Here is a 21143-nt window from a genome sequence, read left to right as displayed (position 1 = left end):
GTTGTTAATGTCAAAATGCAATATCTAATCCGAAAATCAATAGGTTCTAGAAATCTACCTTTTGACTCGGGAAGAGTGTATCATTCCTACAGTGAAATAATTTTTCATATCGGTTCTGCAGTCCCGTAGCCTTTAGGGTACAAAAAACATTAATCTTTATACATTAGTATAGATAATTTTGTAAGGTACTTACGTTAGTAACTTATGGACACACTCAGAGACAGTAAACCGTTATTTAATGCAGAATTTGTATGAGAATCTGTCACTAAGGAGTGACTTAAGTACCTAATCATAATGTCTCTGAGTGCGGGGGTTAGAAGTTTAAATTCAGTCTATTAGGTCACTAATTGTAATCGAAGAATCCAGTTACAATGCAGGCTTTAACTCCAACGTGGTGTTTCGGAAATATGATCTTTTTAACGAGTGTTGAATGAGGTTGGATTCCTGTCAAATTACCTTCTGTGGTACTTCTTAACAAGCTCGTTGTTTTTCTAATGTCCATCACCTTTTCTTCTTGCCAGCTATAATACTAGGAAGCGATGAAAAGGGGGCATTTTTAAGGGGCGTTGCCCAAATGTCAATACAAAAATTGGTAAGTAATTTAATTAGCCTAAATACAATTTTCAAGAAAGAAAAACTATTTGTGAAGGAGTTGGGAAAAGGCTAGGCAGATGATGATTCCGAATGTCCGTTTCTTTGAATTGCTTATCACTGAAGCCTAAAATGATTTACGTTCAACAACCAATAATTACACAATTAGTTTCCATCAAAATGAGTCAGAAACAACGATATTAATTAATAATACAAAATTCTAGGAAATTTAATTAATTTGAAACGACAAACACACAATGCTAATAACTTAATAATTTTGAAGGCATTAATTACTTAAACAATTGCCGTTTATTACTTCTCTAATCGTAAACAATGGGTTTACAGTTTCCGAACGATTTAATAAATGTCATATCAATCAAAAATCATTGATTCAAACTTGGCTGCAAGACAGCACTTTTTGAACGTCAGGAATTTACATAAGACAGCCCCCAAAACGCCCACCCTTCACCACTTCCTATACATAATTTTGAATGATTGGCGGTTTAGAAGTTCTTTCTAGTTTATGCTAGGGGTGGTATTTAAAGTAGTCTATAGCCTTAAAGCCTTCTTCGATAAATGGGCTAAGGGTCCGTTCAAACGGACCGGCTCGGAGAGCATCGGCGCGCATTTTTCTTTTCACACAGACCGGAGTCGATCGGCTGCGCAAGCATTAAAAAGCATACAATCGGAGCCAAACGTCAAGAAAAATTACGCGATCGGTGCCGGTCGGCTCCTCATATTACTTCACACCGAGCGCCTTCGAGCATTCTTACTGACAAAAGCAGTTCACATGCAAAAATATACCTTACTACAAATACTGAGTACTCGATTTTCAACGTGTTAAGAATTTGCTCTTCTCTCCGAGCCGGTCTATCTGAACGGACCTCTAGTCTAACGAGGCACTGCCTCGGTGGCAGCATGAATATCTATGTACGTCAAGTTATGTCACACACAAACCAATTATCTTCACAGTTCAAAGATGTCTACAACGGCAATTTAGTTGATTGTTTAAATAATAAATAAATACACGGTAAATGCTACAGCTATAGTCATAACTACCGTTATGTCAAAAGGTCAGGATATTACGTAAAATTAATGTTAATCAATTAATAATTAATATTGCATTATTTCATCATTAATTTTAACAGCTCTTCTGTGGTATATTTTGTAAACTAGCCGTTTTCCCGCGGTTTCACCTGCGTCCTGTGGAAACTACTGCCCGTACCGGGATAAAATATAGCTTATGTTACTCGGGAAGAGTGAAGCTTTCAAACAGAGAATCAAATCTTTCCTCTTTATTATATTAGTCTAGATAACATAATCACCAACCCGCATTGAGCAAGCGTGGTGATTAATGCTCAATCCTTCTCCGTGTGAGAGGAGGTCGCAGCCCAGCAGTGGGACGAACAAAAGTTACATAACGGTTCTCGTCACATAACTTTGCCAATCGAAGTTAGTGTTTCTCTAATTAATGTTGTTTCTAGAGAAACTTTTAAATTGAAAGAACTTACGCATAAAATATAAATTCAAGGTAAGTATACAGTCTTGCTGCGGGATTGTTCGCGCGAGTTGCCGCGGCCCTGGTACATAAAAGTCCTACGACGGAACACGACGGTTTTTAGTCAGTAAGAGTCTGACACTCCCTCACCGCTGCTAACTCACAACGGGAGGGGTCATTTGATGATTTTTGACATTAGCCCCAACATCCAATTCTTAGCTCTACTAAGCAAAACAGATTTAGAACGGTGGATTACAATCTTAACGGAATCAGTTCCGTATTTACAACTATTTCCGTAGCTACAATCTAGTTTAACCACAGCTAGTAAATAACTATTAACAGTAATAACTTACTAACTACTTCCATGGAGTATTCCATTTGAGTAAACACTAAACTATAAACCATCTGGATTGGACTTTTTACCATATACGCATTAAACAAATACTCTACTACATATAATTAATAAATATTATTTCCCCAACTATGTAACTCAGTAACTGAACAATCCCGCAGCCCCGGCAGGATATTCTAGCTAGAGCCCGAGAAGGACATAGGTAAGAAACATTTTTATCTGGCTACGGATAGTAGTTTCCTCAAGACGCAGCTGAAATCGCGGTAAACAGTGTTACATACGCAGAAAATATTTTAAAACCAAAACAGGACAGATTTAAACGTTTTAAAACTGTCAATTGTTATGTAAATCATGATAATTAGTTACAGTATTTGTAAAGCAAATGTTGTTGCTCGAAGGACATCGTGTGTACATACAAATTAGTCTGGTTATATTGTAGTTTTGTGACAATTTGTAAATTTTGACAGTTAATGGCCGCCATATTTGTTACAAATTATGGTTACATCATCATCATCAAAAGTCGTGGTGGCCTAGTGGGTAAAGGACCAACCTCTCAAGTAAGAGGGCGCGGGTTCGATCCCAGGTCAGGCAAGTACCAATGCAACTTTTCTAAATTTGTATGTACTTTCTAAGTATATCTTAGACACCAATGACTGTGTTTCGGATGGCACGTTAAACTGTAGGTCCCGGCTGTCATTGAACATCCTAGGCAGTCGTTACGGGTAGTCAGAAGCCAGTAAGTCTGACACCGGTCTAACCAAGGGGTATCGGGTTGCCCGGGTAACTGGGTTGAAGAGGTCAGATAGGCAGTCGCTTCTTTTAAAGCACTGGTACTCAGCTGAATCCGGTTAGACTGGAAGCCGACCCCAACATGATTGAGAAAAGGCTCGGAGGATGATGATGGTTACATCATCTGCCTAGCTTTTCCCAACTATGTTGGGGTCGACTTCCAGTCTAACCGGATGCAGCTGAGTACCAGTGTTTTACAAGGAGCGACTGCCCTATCTGACCTGTTCAACCCAGTTAGCCAGGCAACCCAATACCCCTTGGTAAGACTGGTATCAGACTTACTGGCTTCTGACTACCCGTAACGTCTGCCAAAGATGTTTAATGACAGCCGGGTTCTACAGTTTAACGAGCTCTCCGAAACACGGTCATTGATGTCCAAGATATACTTAGAAAGTACATATAAACTTAGAAAAGTTGCCACACTCATATTTGAGAGGTTAGTTCTTTACCCACTAGAGTACTATGACTTTAGGTTCTATCTGTGGTACCTGGCATAAGACCGAAATTAGGCGTCCGAATGACTATCGATACCGGAAATATGAAATGGCATAAGGAACAAAACTCAGGTTTTGAGGAAAGCAAAAATAAGTTTTTCTTTTTTTTTCACAAATCTGACGATTACTTTTTAACTATAAGTTTTACATAAAAAGTGTGAGCAACGAAACTTACGTTACCTTTTATAAAGATTTTTGTTTAAAATGTTATATATGTTACCGGCCGAACCCGATTTTAGGACAAACCAGTTTTGCCTAGGCTCAACTAGTTCTTCCTATAGGCGTTAGGATTAACTAGTAGAGCCTAGTCCAAACTAATTTGTCCTAAGCCCGATAGGACGGACCAGTTTAGGCTAGGCAAAACTAGTTGATCCTGATATAAGTACGCACACTCTAGGATAAACTGGTATAGCCTAGTCAAAACATATACATATCTAAAAGTGTAAATAAATAGATGAACTAAATAAACTACTCCGTGTTTAGAAAAATAATCATCTTTATTAAACTATAATGATTCGTCGTTATGGATAAATTGATAATACGAACAATCATACTACATATATGTAGCAAAGTAACAAATAATAGGTAAGTATTTTTTTAAATTAACTAAATACGTTATTAGGCGCGAGGCGCTCGGGGCGTGTACGTTATGCACGGCTAGCAACTAGACGCTAAATGCGTTTAAAACCACGCGACAAATGACGAACGGGGAGCGAGCGGCGTGGGACGTTCGGAGCATTCCCGCATGAACATGTTGTTTAGACTAGGCCATACCAGTTTATCCTAGAGTGTGCGTATTGATATCAGGATCAACTAGTTTTGCCTAGCCTAAACTGGTCCGTCCTATCGGGCTTAGGACAAATTAGTTTGGACTAGGCTATACTAGTTAATCCTAACGCCTATAGGAAGAACTAGTTGAGCCTAGGCAAAACTGGTTTGTCCTAAAATCGGGTTCGGCCGGTAACATATACAACCACTTTTTTGAAAAAAAAAAAAATGGTCTTGACCTACTAAAAGTATGGGGTGGATAGATCGATAGAGAAAAAATTCTGAATCCAACGATATATCGGGTGTGTCGTTCATAATCACATTAAATGAAATGCGTTAATATACTGGTTAATATATGTCGATTAACACAAAGATAAAAGAAAAATACGTAAAAATAAAAAAATGTTTTTTTCAAAGAAAGTAAATGGAATAAAAATGTGCAAAAATTAGAACACCATATAAAAGTCAGTCATTACAAACAACTGAAATTCTCCCTTGAAAACTGACAGCTGTCAACTGATCAAAACATTCGATACTCCTAACTTTATCTCTGCTTTACACATGATGTTGTAAATTATAAAAACGAAAAATGACTCCTATGGTTAAACCACTGAATGGATTAGGTTATTTTTTTTACAATTCGCCATAGAATATCATAAAGTACATGCGATATGATTTAATGTGATTGTGAACGACACACCCGATATATAACTCATTTTCGAACAAATTTCCTTGTAAAATTCTTCTTTATCAAAGCTTTTTTTTTTTAACGACGTCAAAAATCATCAAATGACCCCTTCCGCTGTGGGTTAGCAGCGGAGAGGGAGTGTCAGACTCTTACTGACTAAAAACCGTCGTGTTCCGTCATGGGCCTTTTATGTACCAGGGCCGCGGTATCTCTTTCGAACAACCCGCAGCCCCGGCAGGCCTTGGCCCTGCTGGGCCAATCCTTATCAAAGCTTGAGGCTATTTCAAAACTCAAACAGAAGTGTTTTACCTTCTCTAATAAATGTCCAAATCTCCATTTAACATCAAATTACAAAGATAAGATAAATAGCCCTCCGGGATTTTATTACGAAATCTTTATATAAGCCGAGGTGTTCCTTTGACAGACGTATTAGATTTAATTAAGATTTGCAAGCATTGAATTTCCTGAAAGCAATTTATTAAATCATTTTTACGATAAGTTTATGCATTGTTTTTCCTTATTACACAGGAAAATAAAAAATAGGTAATATAGTCTGTGGTTATATTGCAATGAGGTAAACAGTGATTTTGTGATATTATCTATAGGTACTTCTCTGCTTATTTACGAGTATTAAAGAGGAAGCATTTTTTTTACACTATAAAGACTCCGAAACTATTGAACAGATTAGAAAAAATCTTTCACTGTTCGAAAGCTACACTCTTCCCGATTCCCGAGTAACACAGGTTATATTTTATCCCGGTTCGAGCAATCGCTCCCACGGGACGCGGGTGAAACCCCGGGAAAACGGCTAGTAATAAATAAAGAAAAATGGAATAACACAAATGGTTTGAAATTGTTACGTTTTTTGACTCCCATTAAAAGATTTGAAGAGTCGCAACTTCGCGACTTTCCCAATTTGTTTTTTAATTGGCAAAGTTTTTGACAAAATATTTTTTTTTTTGCAATACCTATAGGTATATCGGGAGGTGATTTAATTACTTTTGTTATAAAAAAAATCTATACCTTTCTACATAACAATTTCATTAATAATTTCTATTTTATATAAACCTGTATACGAACTGGCTTTCTGTAAGCAGGTTTTGTTGAGGCAGACAGGAGGTAATTTTTTTAGCATTAAAAAAATTACAATATTCCCTCCCATTTCCCTCCAAACATTCGAATTCCAAATTCAAACGTTCGCTTAGTGACATCAATTTATTCGTGCGGAAACGCAAACAAGAATTAACAAGATATGTGATCTGATTCCGCCATTTTCATGCAGATTATTAAATTAATAATTCCTCGCTTCCTTGTATTTGCTGATTTAATTTATGTATTAATTAAACAAATTAATATGAACACACAAGGTTGGTGATTACTGATGTTATTAATTATAAGCTTATCACATCATATTCATCTTGACATTTTAGATTATTACGCCTCTTTGATATTTTGTCGTTTTGCATACGTATTTTTGCACGTGGTTTCACCTTTAAAAACTTCATTACTCTAGAAGTCGGCGTGTCAATGTTTTTGTTTTATGTCTGTCTATCACCAGGCTGTATCTAAATTCTCAAAATTTTAGAATGGTGTATTTCTGTTGCCACTAAAACAATATATGCTGAAAACCAATAAAATAAATATTTTAGGGAGCTCCTATGCCTACCACAGACATTATCATTGGCCGTTCTATTGAGTATAGATAATGGTAGGTAAGGAACAAATGACCGGTTTTTCGTAGGCCTATGGAATGTCCGCGCGGGAGTCCCACACACTTTTCGCCGGTATTTTATCCGGATTACTACGGAATTCCCTCGTTAACTTTACACAAACGATCTCAAACATGATGCAATAGGTTTCTAGCGGCCACCAGTTTCACCTCTGTCCCTTGAACCGGTGCTAACCGGATTTTAATGGTATTATGTCACTGTATGGGCGTTATTGCTGCTATGCTGTTGTATAATACTTGTATGTTGATCTATGGTAGATAAACTGTTATGCTGTAGGTGAATCTTCAAGCTCGTATTTGATTTTCAAATTCATAATTTGACTTTTGACAGAGAGGAGTGGAAGAAAGACATGTTGCGCCGACCCCAAATTACTTGGGACAGGGCAGGAAGATGATGAATCCTAGTTTTCTTAGTGATATTGTTTTGGTTAAAAGATGGCATAGCTCTGTCATCTTAGGGTTGACCTACGTTTCGAGAGAACTACTTCCCGCACAGGGATAAAATGTAGACTACAGCCTTCCTCGGTAAATGGGTTATCAAATACTATAAGATTTATTTATATCGGTCCAGTATTTCCTGAGAAAAGCGCGTTGAAGTTAACTGACAAACTCTGCTATTATCCCCTAATTTAACCTCAAACGGAGGATGATGCGTAAAGAAAGCCGCGTTACTTAGAATAATACTTATTCCACAATATTATCTTCTTTTGGCAAAAAAAAACTAGTATATAAAGCCAGTGAGAACATTTGGAAGAAGATTATTATTTCTCATCGATTTTCACACGAGTTTGTTCGTTGTTCTACATTACATGGCGCTTCGCGTTCATTTTTTCCGAACGAAAGCCGATCCCACCATAGACGAAAAAAGAGTCTAGGCTTGTCTACGAATTATGTAAATAATAAATAATTTCACATACTCTAAAAATCAGACAATTTGCTATTTAAAATTAATTAATTAATTGTAATTATGTCCAGTTGTACAGTTCATTCATTCTTCCGTTTTTTTCTGAAGCTGATAGATCACATTATGTAATCCTACTTTCATTCTTTATTTATTACAATACTTCACATTGCAAGACTGTGATAAAAATGCGATTATGTTTTTCTGTAGCTTATTTACTAGCTATTCTCCGTGGTTTCACCCGCATTCTGAAGGAACAATACTTCTACCACGCGTACCTACTTTTTGAAATTTTGAAAATTCCTTTACAATTACAAAGCCATGTTACGTGTGCTGACTATATTTTCAGACTTTGATAGAAATAAGAACTCTGTACATTATGTACTAACCTGAGGGAACTATTTTCCACACCCGTATAGTTTTTGACTACCTTGTTGGTCTAGTGGTCGCAAGCGCGGCTGCTGTGTTCGAGGTCTCGGGTTCGATTCCCGGATCGGGCTGAAATCGCTTTGTGGGTTTTCTTAAGCTTTCACAAAGCAGCCCGTAGTCTGGAAGTTGGTGATTGATTCACCCGTGCATCGGAGAGCACGTAAATGTCGGTCCTGCGCCTGATCTCTCTCCGGTCGTGTCGGATTGTCGTACCATCGGGTTATGAGAGTGAAGGAATAGTGAGTGCACCTGTGTCTGCGCAAATGCTCGTGCACTATAATATATCCTGCGAAGCTGGCTGATCTCCTTAAATGAGAACAGCCGCCGTGGCCGAAATCGGCCGTGGACGCCATTATTATAGTTTTTGAAATTTTCAAAATCCCTTTACCAAGCCACGTTAATTGTGAGTGTGTGTATTCGGTTGCTTGGCAACTGTCTCCTTTGAGCACGTGCATTTGCATGATACACTTGTTGCATGTGCAAATGCATGAAAGTGGTACAAGTCCGAGCTTCGATTTATTATCTCGCGGAATTAACGCTAAGTACATTTTTTTTCTAACATTTTATGTCATAGATTTCCGCAAAGTTATGCTTGATTCAATCATTTTTCAGGAAGTAGGTAGTTGCCACCATTGGCGGGCAAAACCACACGAAGCAGCTAGTTTAAAAATATTAGAACATTTTGTAAATAATTCGCTTCAATGCTCTTGTCTAGAGCAGGTGCTAGATAAAACCTTTTACCAATAAATAGGAAAAAAATAATTTTGTGAGAATTTTGGCAAAAACTACGGAGTAATAAGGAAAGATGAGTGGAGGTGCCATAATGTAGGCAGCGCTTTCTTCTAGGTCAAACGTACGGTGGGCATGACCAAAACGATCAGTTATGAGTGAAATAACGAGGCGTTAGGGTTTTTTGAGACATCTGTCAACAATTTTAGGCATTACAAAAATGGTTGGGTTCAAAAAAGGCGCATAAGGGCGGAAACAGTAACGTTCCCCGTCCCTCGAGCATTCACATTCTGGCACGCTTCTTTCTTAAAGGATTTTGCGATATGGCACCTCCGCTAGTAAGTTTATTCTTCATGGCAAAAACCTATAAAGACCTCCAAGAAAAAAAGATCACAGAACAAAACCAAACTACGGGTAAATAAATAAAATAAAAAGCTTGAAACATAAAAATATATTTATTTTTCACTCCATTTTTCCACGTAGTCGAATCCAATAACTCGATATTCACGATTTTCCTTCTATATTCAAAACGTCCATCAATCCATAGACAATAAAGAGCTTCATAACGTCAACGTCAAAAAAGGTTGTAACAAAATCTTAGATGTACAAAGAAAAATATCGTTTTGAATACATTTTCTTGTCACTGCTTTGAAATCTTATATTTTTCGACAAGGACGTTACAAATTGACAAGGATTGTATTGAGAGACAAAGGATTGTCTCAAATCTATGTCTATTTTATACTTAACTAGTTATAGTTCGCGGTTTCACCCGTGTCCTGTGGGAACTACTGCCCGTACCGGGATAAAATATAGCCTATGTTACTCGGGAAGAGTGTAACTTTCCAACAGTGAAAGATTTTTTTTGTAGTTCCTGACATTAGAGCGTTCATACAAGCAAACTCTTCAGCTTTAAACATTAAGGAAAAGAATTAGTAATAGTTATGATTACTTCAGGAAAATCTGACATTTGTTTTTTCCTCAACTGCTTTCTCACTAGCGGTTAGAGGTCGTGATTTTTCTCGTTACTCAGTACTTTACGTAGTACCTAACTATTAAGTAATCTGTGCTCTAAGTGAGACTTACATTTCCTAGAATATACACACAGTGCCGGCTTTAACTCTACTAGCGCCCTGGGCGAGATTTCTACGGCGCCCCCAACTGCAATTCAAACCTTTACGAAAAACAGAGACATATGTAGTTACCGATTGCGCGAGCGAAGCGAGCGCGAACTTTTTTTTTATAGTTTACATGTCAAAGCAAAAATTACCTAAAATGTAGCCCAACCGTACATAAGTTATTGCTGGTTAGTGAATGCAAAAACACGGGAACACAGGTTCTGATTGCACGAGCGAAGCGAGCGCGAAATTTTTTGTTATATTTTAGAACTCAAAACAAAAATGACTTAAAATGTAGCCCAAACGTAGATAACTCTTTGTTGGTGTTGGCGCCTATGAATTAAAATTTTGGGACTTAAAGTAGTACCATAAATAGAAACTAGAAGTTACTTTCTTATTAATAAAATGACTTAAAAACGACGCTACGTTTTTGCTAGGGTAGACAAAAAAAAAATGAAAAATTAAAAAACTATAAAGTGAAGCAAGCCCGAAAAAGCTTTTTTGAGATTTGGATCATTAAAAGTCCTTAACATATATAATAAAAGGCGACTGTGAAGTGAAGAAGCCGGGAGAGAAGGGAGCGCGAATTTTTTTGAGTATTGGGACATAAAAGTAGTGTATCTAACGCGCCCGGCATTGTATGACAATACATTAATTTAATTGAAATTTCTTGGTCAAGGAGCGTACCGCGGCGCCCCTGAGCCCACGGCACCCGGGTTATTCGCACACCCTGCACCATAGGTTAAGGCGGCCTTGATGCTATCCATACATTTGGATACAGTTCTTGTAAGCTGCGATCTTTGATGAAATTTAAAACAAAAATAGGAGTAAAATTCTGATCAAGGATTGGTTGGGGGCGCCTGCGGCGCCCCTTATGTCCGGCGCCCTGGGCCGTCGCCCAACCGCGCCCTACCCTAAAGCCGCTACTGTATACACAGGCTTAAGACCTTTCCTGTCCCCTGAGTCGTATGTGATACTCACCAATTGTTTAACTATTGTGTCATCGTATCCCGAGCTTTTTCCCAACTATGTTGAGGTCGGCTTCTAGTCTCACCGTATGCAGCTGAAAACCAATGTTTTACAAGGAGCGACTACCTGTCTGACCTCCTCAACCATAGTGAGGTAGTTAAAATAGCCAAAGAAATGTGGGTGTTTCATCCATTTTGCAACCTTTGCAAAATCTTGAGGAAATCTCTCAAATGTTGTATAGATGAAGGTTATTATAGAACCTACATACCGACGTATCTATTTCAGGATCTTTACAAGAAAGTTTTATATTTATTTTTCCTTATTGAGTAACTTAACGTTAAAGGAAGGAACTTGTGGCTAAGTTGGCTAAGTAACAGCCGCAGAGTCGATCGATCATAAAGTTATATTACGCTTCTCGCGGTTCGTCTGGGAACACATTATGACGAGTTCCTCCGTACTTCGGAAGGCACGTTAAATTAGTGACCCAGCTGTCATTTGAACATCTTTGGCAGTCGTTGCGGTTAGCCAAAAGCCAGAAAGTCTGCCAAGCCTTAACATCATCTGTCAAGCCTTTTTCACTATGTTAGGGTCGGCTTCTAGTCTAATCCAATGCAACTGAGTACCAGTGCTTTACAACGATTTACTGATCTGACGTCCTCAACCCAGTTACCCGGGCAAAACCTTAGAAACTGGTTGTCAGACTTTCTTACTTTTGGCTACCCGTAACGACTGCCAAAAATGTACAAATGACAGCCGGGATCTACAGTTTATCGTGCCCTACGAAACACAGTCATTTCTGTCCAAGATATACTTAGAAAATACATACAAACTTAAAAAAATAGTTGTATTGGTACTGTTAAAAGCCGGAAGGTCTGCCAACTAGTCTTATAAAAATCATTGCATTGCAAGATAGCACTACTAATCAGTAAGTAAATAGTATTTCTTTGATATATTCACAATCAACAATGCAAGCGTTGATCCACGATCATTTTCAATGCTTGCGGAATAAAATGTTCAATAAGCAAGCAAACCGGTTGATGCACATAAAACCTGTTTGAATTGACCTAGGGCTGCCAACGACTTAGGCGAGCTACCGCCACCGGTGTGTGGCACTGTAATACACAAAAATGTTTCTTCTAGTCTACTTGCTCTTCGCGAACGCATAGGTACTAGCAGTGGGCTCGCTCCAATAAAAATTGCGGTGGAATCTGACAAGATTACACAAGGGCGAAATTCAAAGCAGCACTTTTTGACCGTCAAAGTGTACAAAAGACAGCCCTCAAAACGCCCTTCATCACTTCCTATGTGTTTTTGCTGGGAAGAAGAAGTGGCGCAACAAACTCCCCAGCAACACATGTCTGTCTGTAGGGTAGAAGAACCATTCAACAATATACAATGATGACCCAAGCCAACTGATTACTCAAACTGGGGTTTCTGAGATTAGCGAATTCAAGGCAAAAACAACCAATGCGGTTGTATAATATATGTACAGGATACTTGAGGATACTAACTAGATAACCTCTGATCCTTTGAAGAACAATAAACGCCCACATACTAATACAAATCCGACGAAAACCAGTGCAGGTCCAGACTCCACCAAAGCGGAGAAGTTTTTAAACAACCAATAGAATTTCCCCGCTCAGGGATACTACTGTGTGGGCGGAGACGAGATGTTTGAATATTGTAATGCTTTTCGTATCAATACTTATATTATAAAGAGGAAAACTTTGTATATTTGTTTGAAGACCAAAGGCTCCGAAACTACAGAACCGATTTGGAAAATTCTTTCACTGTTGAAAGCTACACTCTTCCCGAGTAACATAGGCTATATTTTATCCCGATACGAGCAATAGTTCTGGGTGAAACCGCGGGAAAACGAAACGACGTCAAAAATCATCAAATGACCCGTCCCGCTGTGGGTTAGAAGCGGTGAGGAAGTGTCAGACTCTTACTCACTAAAAACCGTCGTGTTGCGTCGTAGGCCTTTCATGTACCGGGGCCGCGATAACTCGCGCGAACAATCTCGCAGCCCCACGTTAAAACTTCTCCGTTCCACTTCGGTGGAGTCTGGGCAGTAATGACAGCCCTAGGTATGACCTACCTATACTTATATGAAAGGTACAATACATCATTAAAGGTACTATTGAACTTTGTTACAATATTACAAAGTAAATATAATGTTCTCGTCAATTTACTTTGCCGCTCCGAAGCAAAGAAGCTTTTACTCTGCCAATGATGATAAGGTAGCGAACAGTATTGGACACGTATTTTTTTTTTTTACATTAAATATTTATTAAGATATAACGCAACAAAGAAAATATCTTGAGGAAACCTGAACTATAAAGTCTGAAATCATCAACCCGCATTGAGCATGCGTGATGATTAACGCTCAAGTGGGACGATAAAAAGGCTGTTACAGTAACGCAACAAAGATTATGGGCCTTATTACAAAAACTTTAAACCCTGTTTTACACTTGTCTAATAAAATTTTGGCTGCAAAATGAACCATATGTCAACGTCATAATTTGACATTTTTTTAGACAAGGCATAAACTGACGTTTAAAAGTTTTTGTGGTAAGACGGTAAGATTTTTATTTGTACCTAAAAGTGACAGCACAAAATTCAATCGTGCTGCATCTGTGCTGTTGTTTGTGAAAGAAAAGAAAAAATACGTGTCCTTTTTTCTAGGGTTACCCATTCGAGGGACAATTTTATTTTTAAGGAAATATTGATTCTAATACAAGTTTTCAGTCAGTCTGATACCTGCTAAATAGGTACCATATTGTTGCAATGTGCGTGTGCGTACTACCATTCATCTTCATATTGATTTATGAGCCCAAACAAACTATCGGCCGACTAAAAGTTTGCAATGTCCGGGTACTCCTAAGAAAGTTAAGGTTTCTGTATCTTCTTCTTCCTCCTGCCCTGTCCCCAATTTTATTTGAGGTCGGCGCAATATGTCTTCCTCTTCCATTTTTCCCTGTCACTCGTCATACTGGCACTCACTCCCTTCCTATTCATGACATCTTTCAGGCAATCCATCCATCTTTTCTTAGGTCTTCCTCTTCCTCTCCATCCATCTACATTCATACTTAGCACACACTTTCTTGCATGCGTATCATCCCTCCTCATTACATGGATACCATGACAATCTTCTACTTCTAATCTTTTCTGTAAGAATTTTGTATCTATACATACCTATTTACAAATAAACTTTGTTGACATTAAATGTTTTTTTTTTCAACTCCATTATTGTCTTCTACTATTAAACAGTCCATTGTAATTTTTAATTGTTTTGTCAAACAATACATATTATTTTGATCGGGTCTTTTAGGTATCTTGTTGTTGAGATGAATAGAATTTCGTCATCTTCCGAGCCTTTTCCCAACTATGATGGGGTCGGCTTCCAGTCTAACCGGATGCAGCGGGGTACCAGTGTTTTACAAGGAGCGACTGCCTATCTGAGCTCCTCAACCCAGTTACTCGGGCAACATGATATACCTTGGCAAGAATGGTTGCCAAACTTATCGAAAAGTGCTGATTTATCAGCCTTAAATTAATTTACGTTTTGGACTTTTCCGTAAAGCCGGAAAGTCTGGCTTTTTGGTAGAATCCAACCATGGACTAGTAAAGTCTACTCTATTTTGTGAGGCTCTTAATATTTCATTTTACTTTTGCCATTGACTGGATTGTGTTTTATTTTAGAAAATAACAGAGTATCGGGGTGTTTTTACGCAAAACGTAACTGGCCCTTTCGGCTTTCGGAGCTTGAAGAAATTACCAACCCTCGGGCAAAGGTAGGAAAAATAATATAAATGAATAACGTAAATACAGCTAAACAATGCTTATTTAGACTTTTACAGACGCATAATAAACACGCAGGAAAAAAAACAAGACATTCGCTTCTTCTTTGTGTAACGTAGATTTTTTTTTCCTACCAATATGCCTTTTTACGCAAGTACGCTTTATGGCAAAGGAATTCCGCACATTATGCCACCCAGAGCTATTATGCCTACATTAATTAACTTTACATAAACATAGACAGGTATTTCTTATGTTTTTTTTATGCTAACATCACACGCGATACAAATGTACCGTGACAGTAAAGGCATCGCAATTTGAATAAATTGCGAGCGAATTGCACTATTTTGCGTGCAACAAACAATTATGTTTTCATATCTAACATAAGTGTGCACAACTTACAAGTTAAAACTTATGTTAATTCATATAAAAAACTTCCGCATGTCTACGTACTGATTTTGTTTTTTTTTTTTTTTTTTGTTTATTAGTAACAATTACTCGTCCAAAGCAAACTGGCAAACTTAGTTATTCTTAACTTTGTACTAAATACCTAAAAAAATGTATAACATTAATTCTTATTTATTTATCAATACTTATAAAAGTAACAACTTATAAGTTTCTAGACACAGTCTACAGAAAAACAAACAAAAAAGTATATAACTATTGGCTGAATGTCTTCAAAACTTTGTCATGTCGTCGAAAATAAAACAAAACTTCTGTAATAGACTAGACACACTAGTTTCAAGTCTTGAAATCGAAATCAAATAGATATTGATGTGGGATTTCTTCGAAAATACATTTCTAAACAAACGACGAACAGCGTCTCAAGCTTATTTCATTAGAAACGTACTGAAAACAAAGGTAACTTTAGCAAAACAATTGATCTTATTCGAATCGAACGCAGTCAGAGTTCGCTCGGGGGGAGTGGTTTGGCTGACTGACATAACCTCAAAAAAGTTCGCTATACACACTGAAAATAACAGTATTAATTTATAATTACTTACTTCGTCAGCCTTTGGATGTTCATGTGTACAATGAACATGTTTATGTTCACTTATTGTGTCGCAAAAACCACTTTTTGGACACATAAACAGCACAAAACACAACACACTACCTATGTTTAGGTACATTTTGGTTACTAGAAGATATATTGCACTCACTAACGATAACAAAAACGGTTTGTTTACATTTTAAAATTAGGAGAATATTATTATACGTGCTCCCACTGAGAATTTCGCGAGCATACTAAATTAAATAGATGAATGAACAGTCGTTGCGAGTGAATTTAGTCACAATTCAACAGCTGATGTCAAATCAGACGGCCATGTTATCTCCATTTCTCCTTCCCTTTCTAACTCATCATGGAGACAGTTGACAGATAAAGAAAGATATATAGCTGTCAATTGATTTAGCAGGCTCAGAGCAGTTTTCTATGTAAATTCGTATCTTTGAGATTGCATTTTCATGCGTTTATTTACATGTAAAAGTGATAAATCTTCTACATTATGAACACTATTAATGCTAGATTCTAATGGTATAACTGTGGTAGACGTTTAACTTACACTTTCTTTAAATATGTAAGCTAAATTAGTTAAAGTTTACATGTGTAGTTAGATAATAGGTATATTGATTGCTCTGCGGTATAAATTTACGTGGTAGGTGTTCAATTGAATAGAAGATAGACCACCTTGGCTTATTGAATAGGTACATGAACAAATGCAGTTTACATTACAAATTAACTGTCGGAATATACCTAAGTTAACTTTACTGTGTTAACTGTCAAATAAATAAATAAATGATTGCTTGATTGAATTAAGCTGCGCTTCTTCTAAACTCAGGAAAGTAAATGATATTATTAGATATCTTCCTGATACATATAGCAGATAGGTACCTATTTATCACATTATATTGCAATGGCTAAATATGAATGTTTTTGCATTTTTGTAACTACTTTTCGCGCAAACGGCTAAACGGATCTTGGTGAAACTCAGCCCCGGATCTAGGGGGGGGCAAACCGGGGCCTGTGCCCCGGGCGGCAAATTTAGGGGGCGGCAAAACTCACACTTCACAGACCAATGGATAACTAATTTTGACCACGGAAAAATTAACGGTTAAATAAAAATAGCACAAGTACAGCCATTTCATGGCCATATCAACTTGACCGATACCCTGAGCGCCGAGTGAGACATGCTGCATGACTGCACGAACATTTATTATTCACGAGGCGAAGTTTTAGCAAACTAAAAAATTATTTGCGATCATCTATGAGCCAGGAATATCGCATATTTATTTTTATTTTAAATCCTACATTACAGATTACTGTAATAGTTACCTACAGCGCCATATTAACCTATGGTGCAAGGTGTGCGAATAACCCGGGCGCCTCGGTCTCAGGGGCGCCCCGGGACGCCCCACCACCAGGAATTTTGGATGAAATTACACCCGTTTGATAAGGAAGTTCCACATTGTATCACTATACTGACAAGCGAAGTTCCTAAAAAAGTCGCCTTTGCTTTGTTTGATTGATCATTTTGATTATTTTTTACTTTTAACATCCTCCAACTAAGTAAAAAAATTCTCGCTCGCTACGCTCGCGGTTAAATGACAATGTATGTCCTGTTTTTCTGATTGTTTATTATTTTTATTGACTCGGTCGTCGGTCATTGATTCGGTCTCTAATCACGTTTTCTTTTTATTTGTACGTAATTCCCAGTTTAATTTGTGAGTCTTGTCAGTGTACTTGATCAGGTAATTTTGTGGCATAGGCTCAAAAAATTTCGCGCTCGCTTCGCTCGCGAAATATTATACATACATTGCCTTGATAACTTCGTAAGTCAAGTCCACGCTGTCTTACCTTTTATAAGTCAAATGTAGAAAGGATGTTTTTTATGGAGTCCTCAAAACCACAAAAAGTTTGCGCTTCCGACTGCTTGTTACTTTACAGCGCTTTTGAAAAATTTATTAACTTTTTGTGTCCCAAAATTGAAAAATTTGCGCGCTCGCTTCGCTCGCGCTACTTATATTATATAGATGATAAAGGTGAAAATAAACATAAGTAGGTAGGCGGGGCGGCATTTTTCAGTTTTTGCCCCGCCTAATAAAAATTGAAGATCCGGGGCTGGTGAAACTTAACAGCTATAAGGAGGTACTTTAAGCTTAATGTATAAATTCTATTTAACCTATTTATAAATTCGTCGTGTAATTTTCATCGCTGAAAACCAGCGCCGCGACTCTGTCTCGCATAGGGTCGCTGCATACCTATGCTGAGCGAGGGCCATTTCGCGTGATTTTCCAATTTAGTACCATATTCTTCTTGTTTTCTATTTCTTTCCTGTTTTGTTTTTTTGTGTGCTTTTTTATATGTATATTCGTTTTTGTTTGTGCGTCATGAACGCGAATAAACGTTTTGATTTGATTTATTGGACACAATATTATAGATCGATGTGCATGACAGGAGTGCGCTCTATCCTTTAAACCTCTATGATTTGTCAGATTATTTACGTTCAGGGATGTTATTGTCTAGATCGCTAGAAATTTTATATCAATGGTACATGGTACCTACCCACGCGGTAAGTATCATGTTACCCAGGAAAACCAAGAATGACTCAACAGCATTTTAGGGTGTTGCTAAGTTACCAAACAACCTACGTACTTGAAGATACCTAGGTATAGCTTTACCCGGTGTGTTTACTTTGTTTAGGGAACTAACACTTGTATCGTGTATTTGGTACTTACCTCATCGGCCTAGAATTCTCTTTGAATTATGTTGGGGTCGGCTTCCAGTTGCAAATCCTACCAATCCTACCAATTTGCGACGTAAAGCGACAGCCTATCAGGCCTCCTCAACTTAGATACCCGACATCCTTTGTAAGACTGGTTGTCAGAGTTTCTAGCGTCTGACTACCCGTAACGACTGCCAAAGATGTTCAAGTGACAGCCGGGATTAACGTTCTGCGGCATCATAAACAATTAATATATCTACATCTTTAACATAATATATGCACAGTTGACCCGATGGTTCTCATTTTTTTTTTAATGAAATGGTTGTTCCAATCTTCCAAAATTCTTTTGACGGTCTGATACTGGCCAAATACCTGATCATTGTAATGTGCGAACTACATTCGTCTATAAATTGATTTATTGTTTGATTTATTGTTTGCAGTGTGCGGGAATTCTTAAGCTTGTGGCACATTATAGCAGCACCGCAACAGCACGGCAGCAGCACGGCGTCGCCTCGAATTAAGACTACGGCTAGCTGCCAGCGCGCTAACCACGCGCTGTCCGCTCGCCGTCGGCGCGCCGGCCGCGAGCTGTAAGCTTGCTGTCACCGCAAACTCAATATTATTTTAATGTTATGATTGAACACGACGTAATGACGTTGTTTCGCTGCCGGCTCGGAGTCGGCGCGCAATTAGCACGCCGTTGGCGCGCTGTACGCATGAGGTCCGCTCGCTTGCAGCACGCGGGCGGCGAGTCGAGTTGTGTGGAAGCGGCAAGCACGCTGACTGCTCGCCGTTGGCTTTTTCATATTGACATTACGAAATATATTATAATATACACGATTTAATGCTCTAAATTGAATGACAACTTAAATGCTGGTGTGGAGCCGTGCTGTTGCGGTGCCGCTATAATGTGCCATAACCTTTAGATGTACTGGTACCTAGGTATAAAAGAAACTCATGTTAGTTACACCATTTATAACTCAAAACCTAATGGCTGAACCGTTTAAGCTGAAAATTAGGTGGAGGCAGCTAAGACCCGGGAGAAGTTCACCATCCGCCTACGGGAATCAGTTACCTACGACACGAGTGAAACCGCCAGCAAAAGCAAGTGTTTCATAAAATAGCGCCATGGCGATATTGATAGCGAAAACACCATTGCATTCACAGTTACAACCATTATACTAAACTTTCCCTCTCGTTTGACATTAGTATCACGCGCCATTACGTCAGATGGTCAAGCTTGACGCGCGCTAAATATGTAATCAGTTGTCATATGTTTAACAAGGATGCTATTTCGTCATTGCCCTAGGTAATGGTGATGAATTGGGTAGTTGACACCGATCTGTACATAATCTAGTCTTTTAGGTGTAGAATTTTCGCGCGGCCGACATTCCATAATCAAGTATTCAAATCAAATCAAATCATCTTTATTCTCAGGCATCAAAGGCCCATAGATAAATACCTTAAAACTAGCATACATATGATATACAAAATTGTTAGTAAATAAAAATTTAAAACTATGTTAGTAGCACTTCACTTATGCACTATGTCACTGTGCGGTCCTGTGGCACTTGTCCGCGGAAGCGACGGAACACCACGTCCTGTGGCCAGAAGTTTTCGTCCAACACGAGGTGCAGGAAACACGTCGGCACTCGCACCACGAACGCCTTGAAATTGGCGTTATGGCGCGACTCCAGCAGCTGCACTCTCGGGGCGTACTTCAGCTTCTGACGCACGTACTCCACGATGTCCTCCGCCTTAGTCGTGTAGTGTAGGCGAGAGATGTACACCGGGGTGTTCGGCTTGGCGGCACGAATTTTGATGTTTGGCTCAATAGGAGCCGTGCCACTTAAGTGTAAAATAAGGGCTTATAGATTTAGTACTGGCACATAGGGTTAGAAACTTGGCTCTCCAATGCGGTTATAGCGCGCCCGGTCTCATGTTGGTATCAAAATGTCTAGGCTACTTTTTATCCGCGTGCCTAAAATAGTTCTCAAAGGACGTGGGTGAAAGCGAGTCCACGCAGTGTTCTCGCACAAACTTTGCAGTTTTGCGGAGGTTTTAGCAATTTAACCCATGAACAAAAAACTACAAAAATAACTAATAAAACATTTATTGACAAAAATAAACACCATACACCTGTATTTACACAAACCACACACTCAAGGTAAAATGATTAACTTTCGTATAAAAAAGCAAATGCATTTTCATTTACTGTAACATTATGAATAAAATACGTATATATCAACCACAGGACAGAAACTTAACAAAAACATGCCATGCCGAGTGCAAGTCGAACTCGCACGCGAAGGGTTCCGTAGCATTATTTTATCTTATCTATGAAGCGAGTAAAAAAAAAAAAATGTTTGTCGTATGGGAACCCCTTCAATATGAACTTAATTGTAGTCTTAGTAATAGAGTCCCGTTTTTCGCATTGGGTACGTAACTAGAAAAATAAAAAGAAACCCTAACCAATTTTATTTACTTACCACGGGCACTCCGTGGCTGGGTGGGCATGCAATTTATTTAATAACAGTACCTATAGAGAATCTTCTGTTATCATATCCT

At 38.3% G+C, this 21143-nt stretch overlaps 1 protein-coding gene across 2 annotated transcripts in view; it reads right to left on the bottom strand.

The window, feature by feature from the left end:
• The window catches only part of LOC124644433 (leishmanolysin-like peptidase), a 97620-nt gene extending 81511 nt beyond the window's left edge, over positions 1-16109 (bottom strand). Inside the window, exon 1 of one of the 2 annotated variants that reach the window (XM_047183772.1) lies at positions 15858-16109. In XM_047183772.1, coding sequence (XP_047039728.1) covers positions 15858-15983 — 126 coding nt within the window. In that variant the 5' untranslated portion in view covers positions 15984-16109. The remainder of the gene's footprint in view (positions 1-15857) is intronic. The other variant, XM_047183773.1, reaches the window with a different exon arrangement.
• Positions 16110-21143: the final 5034 nt, after the last annotated feature.

The sequence above is a fragment of the Helicoverpa zea genome, chromosome 30 (assembly GCF_022581195.2).
Source record: "Helicoverpa zea isolate HzStark_Cry1AcR chromosome 30, ilHelZeax1.1, whole genome shotgun sequence".
Classification (NCBI taxonomy): Eukaryota; Metazoa; Arthropoda; class Insecta; order Lepidoptera; family Noctuidae; genus Helicoverpa; species Helicoverpa zea.
Note: the sequence above shows the minus strand (reverse complement) of the source record. Positions and strands in the feature narration are given on the sequence as shown.